The sequence below is a fragment of the Bactrocera oleae genome, chromosome 2 (genome assembly GCF_042242935.1).
Source record: "Bactrocera oleae isolate idBacOlea1 chromosome 2, idBacOlea1, whole genome shotgun sequence".
Taxonomy (NCBI): Eukaryota; Metazoa; Arthropoda; class Insecta; order Diptera; family Tephritidae; genus Bactrocera; species Bactrocera oleae.
Genome location: NC_091536.1, coordinates 48,951,953 through 48,960,260, shown reverse-complemented (window position 1 = coordinate 48,960,260; position 8,308 = coordinate 48,951,953). Strand labels below are relative to the sequence as shown.

The window sequence follows — 8,308 nt, the reverse complement described above, 5'->3', positions numbered from 1 at the left end:
AAGTAAGATTTGTAAATAGTATATAAGGACAAAAAAATTTAAAATAAAATTAGAACGAAAATATTCTCAGCTCAATGAAAATCTTTATTTTTCTCCCACCAGCGGTAAGAGTCTAAAGATTCTTCGTTGAGTTTATACAACCGGTGAATATAAATGAAAGTGGTCTTCAATCTAAACCTTATATCCTAATAATAATGAATTCCGATCTCCTGGTTGACGTTTTATAATAGTTTTGTTCATGTAACAGTTGAATTCCGAGTGATTCTTTGTCCGTCTAACTTTACAGTATACAAATCCATCATCAATTAAGTTATCAAAATATTCAAATAATAAAATTCAGAAAGAATTTCTTTCAAACAACCAAACGGCGATACTTTTCCTAGTTTAATATAATGTTTTGCCAACAGCTAAATGTATTTCGCCGGTTTTGATCCTTGAAAGTTGCATACGGCGATACTTTTCCTAGTTTAATATAATGTTTTGCCAACAGCTAAATGTATTTCGCCGGTTTTGATCCTTGAAAGTTGCATGATTATAAAATTTTCGCTTGCACCCGAGATTAGCCCTTCCTTACTTGTTTAATATATAGTTTCGCGAAAACCTGAAGGTATTTCCCTAGCTTTGATCCTTGCAAGTTGCAAGAGTATGAAATGTTCGGTTTCACCCGAACTTAGTCTTCCTTACTTGTCTCATTTTTTAAATGACCATAACCGTCTACTTCATTTTTATGGAAATTAAGGAAGCTAAGTATGGTTATTTGTAGTTTCACCTTTCATATCATACTATATGAAATGAAATGTTTCTACATAAATTTACTAAAGTATGTCTACTATACCATCATACTGTTCAGATATTTTAAATCCTCCGTACTGCGACAAAGTGTAGATAATTTTTGTAGCAATGATTCGAATGCGTAAATATTTTTGAGTCAATACATATATGATTTGCAAACAAGAAACAACAACCAGTTTTATTAATATAATTATGTATGCAAAATTTTAATAAATTTTAAGTTAAGTTGCCAAAAATGTCCAATTTTTCTTTAAGTACTTCTTCATTGTGCTCAATGTTCATAAAATATGCCGCTAAAAAGGATTTAATGTCTGCTGACTGATGTATATAAAACTGAGCAATAGCTTTACTCAATGTTGTACCCATTAGGCATTTTATTTCTTCAACGGGACCATCAACTATGTGGAAGGTTTTGCCTACATTATAAAAGATACATATGTACATGTAGAAAATATATACTAAAATAATAGAAAATTTCGCATGCATACCTTGTGGTAGCCAATCAAAATCTTTGAAACAGCAACAATTGCTTGCATCTTGTAAATTACATATTTGGAAAAATGATTCCAGCTCAGTTTCACATTTCTTTATCAAGGAAACTTCTTTGACAAAGAATTTATGCATTTCGCAAATATCTTTTTCACAATTATTTATTACAGTTGGATCATCAGATTTTATGGCATATCGTTTTAAGTAATCGACAGTATTTTCATGAAACTGCCTAAATTTGCATTTTTCAGCATTCAAACCTGCAATGCATTGACGTGCGTTGCTAATAATTTCTTCACTTTTCTTATTGAGAGCTTCGAATTTTTTTGAAAAACATTCGTTTAGATCGTGCATTGTGGTAATTTTCCGAGTAAAAAGTATAATTTTTTCAGACCCTTTACATTTATTTTTGCTTTCCATCGAAAACCCAAAATTTATTTTATCCACACACTCTTTGAATTCGTCCTGAAGATTACGTAACTCCATGTTTATGCGTCTCAAATCATTGTCGTGGCAGATAAGTGTACTCAAAATTTCATGAATACAATTTCTATGAGCATTAAGTAAATTTTCCCTACATGCTGTAAGCATTTTTGAATTATTGTATAAAAATATTAATATTAACGTATTGTATTAAAAGCAGAATGTATAGGTATGTATGTATGCAAGCTGTATTCAAAACAGAGAAATAAGTATTTGACTTACGATTATTTGACAACAAAATAGTAAACAATTCATGTATTTGTTTATATTAACCCGTCTGTGCTTTTTTTTAGATTTTGAACCAGAGAACTTAGGAGAAGAAGAAGGTGCAAGCAGAGAATGTTAATGAATAGAAAAAGCGTAAATGTTAAAAAGTACTAAATAGAGATTTTCATAAGAGGGAACATCGAAAAATACAACATCGAATCGTTTTACACCACGCAATGATCGAAACGGAGAAAATGCTATAAATAGACACAAAGAATCTACTTAAATGAAGTATGATTGCTTATTTACATTTGCATATTACCGAAAATCATAATTTTTGTAATTTAATATAATCCTTCAAATTATATAAGAGGATTATTGGTTAAAGCCGCAGAATTTACAACAAAATAAGTAATTAATAGATAAATTCTTCAACACATTTTTGTGCTTTCCATGAAGAATATATAATAGGCAAAGGATAACAGTAAAACAGTGGCTAAGCGATCGGGTTCTCATTTTTGCGATGGCTCAGGTGGTAAGCGTGAATTAGTTAAGGTCAATCCGCACACGAGCATTTACGTTCGGATCCTGAAACTCATAAAACTTAAATTTTATTTTTCTTTTATTTTATAATTTGACATTTTAGCTAATCTCAATCTAATTACATGAATGACAAACAATGACTTTTGTCCACACTTTTTGCCTTTTGCGAGTTGAAAGATCGCAGCCAAGGAGGGTTCAGGGGCGCACTGCCACATAATTATTTCAGATATATTTTTATCATCGAATTTATTTTAAAAACATTTAAATGAGTATGAATTTATATGTATTTATATTTTTACGTATATATTAATTATATTACGAAAATAAGACATTAATGCATTAGTATTTTTCAATACAAATTAAGCAGCATATTAATATATTATGAGTCCTCACTTGACACGCCTCTGTGCATGGTGGCAAGCCAACAAAATAACGGCGATTTCGCCCGGACATTGTGTTGTTGAAAAAAACCAAATGACGACTTTGTCCACAAACATACATATGTATACATACATAGATATGGGCTCGCATACATATTAACACAAAATTTTGCGCATTGTCGCGGAGTTGACAAAATTTGTGTAAATCGACAATTTTGCGACAATGTCGGTCGGCTATGTTGTATCGTTTTCCTTTTTGCAGTGGTTTGCTATTGAAAGTTGACTTATGCTCTTTTGAAATACAACGACTACCGATTGGGCTACATTTTCATGCCGTTGAATTTAGATAAAATGGGCTAAATCGCAAAAATATGAAATATGGCTAATAAGTAAACATATATAAGTACTATATGCAGTGTGCTTAGAATATATAGAAGTAGTTAAAAATTTCATATGAATGGTAATTTTATATAAATTTTATAATATAATGTCATATATAATGCATAATATGAAATAAATTAAAATAATATTTCAAATCGCTAAGAGGTCATGTTGCCAATTCTCCTTTTTTAAGGAAACATCAGACAAATTCTTCAATTTCTGATTATTAGCAAATGTTCTGAGGAAGCAGCTTGTGGGCAACATACAAAAGCGAGGGGGATGGTAGGATTTTCAGTGACACAAATTGTAAAATTGAAATTTTGCTGATTCTTCAATTTTACTGAAGCATTCAAATTCAATTTTTACTTCTTCGTTTTCGTGCATTTGCGGTAGGAATTTTATATGAAAACCAAATTTGGTTGACCAGGCGCAAAGAAAAAAAAGCGCAGTGCAGATTTACAAACGAACGCACTTCGTTTTGTAGCATACGCACGTTCCCTATGAATGAATTTGTTGGCGTTGTAATATGAAATATGTAGAAAATATAGGGCAAGCCAGTTCGAATCTTATTGGTCGATGATGGTGCATCTGCGTTTTTTTGTCGCTTGCGCGGATATTTGATTTTTTTACAAAAGGCATATTGAGGGACATACATACGTACATATATGCAAATATATTTGCACATGCGAATGGAGGAAAGGCAATTTCAAGAATATTGACATACAAATTGATCATTTGAAACTAGTAAACGACAAGAGCTGTTTGAGTTCACAGATTAGACATTATTTATTTATTGCTTGTATAGCACAGCTCCTTATTGATAATTTACATTAAATATTTTGCGTGAGTTCAAATCCTAGCACCAGTGAATGTTAATGAATAGAGAAGGAGCAAATGTTAGCTGTACTAAAATGTTAATTACGATGAGGGAACATCGAAAACGCGCAAGTTCGAAAATAAAATTTCACCATCGTATCAATTTACGCAACGAACTACACCACTCTATAAGCAAAATGTATATACATACATATGCAAAGATGTTCTTTGGTATGCGCATGAACTGAATAATTGACTTCTGACAAGAAAATGTAAATAATGAGGGAAATAATAATGAAATTATAATTAAAATATCATTTAATAAAAAAGAGTTATAACAAGTAAGGAAGGCCTAAGTTCGGATGTAACCGAACATTTTATACTCTCGCAAAGTCAAATGGTATACTCGTTTGAGATTTCTTTGTGGATTGACTGATATTTTCGGTAGAAGGTCAACTATAGGCACTGGGGTCCACATAGTTAGTACTTAGGGGTTTGAACAGTTTTGGTTCGATTTAGACAATTTTTGGCCGCAAGGTGGCATACTTTAATTGCATTATTCACGCAAAGTTTTACCCCGATATAATCATTGTTACCTGATTTGCATAGTGGAAAGTGAAAGAATCAGATGGAATTGAAAATGGTGTTACATGGGAAGTAAGCGTGGTTGTAGTCCTATTTCGCCCATTTTCGCACTATGACATAGAAACATGAAAAGAACGTTACGCACCGAATTTGGTTGAAATCGGTTAAGCAGATCTCAAGATATGGGTTTTCACCTAAAAATGGGCTGTGCCACGCCCACTGTCTAATTTTGAGCGCGGTTCCTATAAAGTCAATTTATACCATCTCAGAGATAAAATTTAATGTCTCTGGCGTGTTTAGTGCTTGATTTATCGCGCTTTTAGTAGTTTTTAACAGTACCGTTATATGGGGAGTGGGCGGAGTTGCCACCCGATTTCAACTATTTTCACACCGTCAATAGAAGTGCTAAAAACATTTGCTTCGAGTGAATTTTGTTATTATAGCATTAGCGGTTTAGGAGATATGCACATTAAACCTATTAGAGGCGGGACCACGACCACTTTTTAAAAAAAAATTTTAACTGCAGATGCCCCTCCCTAATATGATCCTGTGTACCAAATAACAGTCTTGTAGCTTATTGCGGAGCTTAGTTATGGCAAGTTATTTGTTTTTGATTAATGGCGTTTTGTGGGCGTGGCAGTGGTCCGATTACGCCCATCTGCAATACCAACCGTCTCACGGTACCATGAAACATGTCTACCAAGTTTCATTAAGATATCTCAATTTTTACTCAAGTTAGAGCTTGCACGGACGGACGGACAGACGGACGGACGGACAGACGGACGGACGGACAGACAGTCACCCGGATTTCAACTCGTCTCTTCATCCTGATCATTTATATATATATAACCCTATATCTAACTCGATTAATTTTAGGTGATACAAACAACCGTTAGGTGAACAAAACTATTATACTCTGTAGCAACAGGTTGCGAGAGTATAAAAATAAAAACAGAGTATAAAAAATGTCTGATAGGATTTGAACTTAGGCAAAATATTTCACGTTGCAATAATTAAGTATGCTATAGAAGCAGCGCCACAGACGATATTCGAGCAATTTAGTCTAATCTGTGAACGCAAACAGCTATTGGTGTTTACTTGCTTCAAATGTTCATATGTCTATATGTGAATATTCTTGAAATTGCCTTCCTTCATTCGCATGTCCAAATATATTTGCATATATGTACACATATGTACGTATGTATGTCCCTCAATATGCCTTTTGTAAAATATCAAATATCCGCGCAAGCGACAAAAAACGTAGACGCCATCATCGGCCACTAATATTCAAGCGAACTCGCAGCATATTTTCTAAGTTTTTCATATTACAACGACAACAAATTCATTCATAAGGAACGTACGTTTGCTTCAAAGCAAAGTGCGTTCGTTCATAACTCTGCGCCGCGCTATTTTTTCTGTGCGCCTGGTAAACCACATTTGGTTTTCATATAGAATTCCTACGAAACGCGAAATTAAGTTTATAAAATGAAGGAATGAATAAAATTGAATTTGAGTGGTTTCAGTAAAACCAGAAAAATTCAATTTTACAATTTGTATCACTGAAAATCCTACCCATTCCCCTCGCATTTGTATTTTGCCCACAAGCTGCCTTCTCACAACGATGCTAAAAATCAGAAATTGAAGAATTTGTCTGATATTCCCTTCAGAGAGGAAAATTGGCAACATGACCTATTAGCGAATTAAAATTATATTTTAATTTTTTTCATAATATGCACTAGGCATTAAATTATAAAATTTATATAAAATTGACATTTATATAAAATCATTAACTACTTCTATATATTCTAAGCACACTGCATATAGTACTTTTATATGTTTACTTATTATCATTGTTTCATAGTTTCTTAATTTAGCCCATTTTATCTAAACACGACGCTATAAAATTGCAGCCCAATCGGTAATCGCAATATTTCAAAAGAGCATAAGTCAACTTTCAATAGCAAACCACTGCAAAAAAGACAAACGAGACAACATAGCCGACCGTCATTGTCGTCAAATTGTCCATTAAAACAAATTTTGTCAACTCCGCCAGATGCACACAATTCGGCGTCAATATGTATGCGAGCTCATATGTATATATGTATGTTTGTCGACAAAGTCGTCATTTGGTTTTTTTCAACAACACAATGTCCGCGCGAACTCGCCGTTATTTCGTTGGCTTGCCACCATACACTGAGGCGTGTCAAGTGAGGGCTCATAATATATTAATATGTTGCCTAATTTGTATTGAAAAATACTAATGCATTAATGACTTATTGACGTAATATATTTAATAGATTCGTAAAAATATATGTATATACAAATAAATGCATACCTATAATCGTTTTTAAAATAAATTCGATTAATAAAAACTATCTGAAATAATTATGTGGCAGTGCGCCCCTGACCCCTTCTTGCCTGGGATCGTTTAACTTGTTTCTCGCAAAAAGCAAGAATTTAGGACAAAAGTCATTGCTTGTGCGGTGCAAGAAGAAGCAAGCATCAGCGTACCTGTATTTAAGAATGTATGTGTGATTATTACATTTGTGTTAATATGCATAATAAGGAAATATTCAATAAACCTAAACTTATGAACATATATTCCTGAAATATTTTAATTATCTCAGGAAGAAAATTATGCTATTTAAGTAACTGAATTGAGATTAGCTAAAATGTGAAACAATAAAATAAAATAAAATAAAAATAAAATTTCAGTTTCATGAGTTTTAGGATTCGAACGTATACCCCTTCCCGCTTACGACCTAAGTGGAAACGCGGCCGCTTAGCCACCGTGTCATTGTTATCCTTTTCGCATATTGTGTGGTGTATTTTTCTTTTTCGAAGTTATATTTTTCGATGTTCCCTCATCTTTAATTACAAATTAGTACTCAAAAAAATTTCATTTAACATTTGCTCCTTCTCTATTCAGTTACGTTCTCTGGTACAACCAGATGGTACAACCAGAGAATGTTAATGAATAGAGAAGGAGCAAATGTTAGCTGTACTAAAATGTTAATTACGATGAGGGAACATCGAAAACGCGCAAGTTCGAAAATAAAATGTCAATTTACGCAACGAACTGCACCACTTTATAAGCAAAATGTATACCTATACACACATATGCACAGATGTTCTTTGATATGCGCATAAACAAAACTTAAAATAATAAAAAATCCTGCATATCAGGATTTGATATGCGGTTGACTTTATTTCTTATTATTGGCGATGGTACGTAATGTACCTTAATGAAACTCAGAGAGCATCTTTCTTTTGTTAATAATTTTTAATAATAATAAATAATTTGCCAAAATAGATCAAATCGGGTCAATACGGGTAGTCCTATCTCCTATATACCTAATATAAGTTTTTCAAACTTTATATTGTATATTTCGGTCAACATGTAAGATATCTTAATGAAAATTAATTGGAAAGTTTTCTTAAAAATTATATTAATGGTTTAGCGCTGAATATGAATATAAATTTTTCAGACCTCATAACCTCAATATAATCAATTTCGATCCTTGGATTTCCCACATAAACTCTAAATTTAGCCACTTCGGTTGAGTTTATATCACATATACATATCTCATTTGAGGATGATTTTAATATAATTTTCGCTGATGGGAAGTGAA

At 32.7% G+C, this 8,308-nt stretch overlaps 1 protein-coding gene across 1 annotated transcript; it reads right to left on the bottom strand.

The window, feature by feature from the left end:
- Positions 1-938: 938 nt before the first annotated feature.
- Positions 939-1,943, bottom strand: LOC118680773 (uncharacterized). Its single transcript, XM_036362068.2, has 2 exons — positions 1,281-1,943; positions 939-1,208 (listed from the first exon to the last, which is right to left on the bottom strand). The coding sequence occupies exons 1-2, from the start codon at positions 1,870-1,872 to the stop codon at positions 1,009-1,011; spliced, it is 792 nt and encodes a 263-aa protein (XP_036217961.2). The 5' UTR covers positions 1,873-1,943; the 3' UTR covers positions 939-1,008.
- Positions 1,944-8,308: the final 6,365 nt, after the last annotated feature.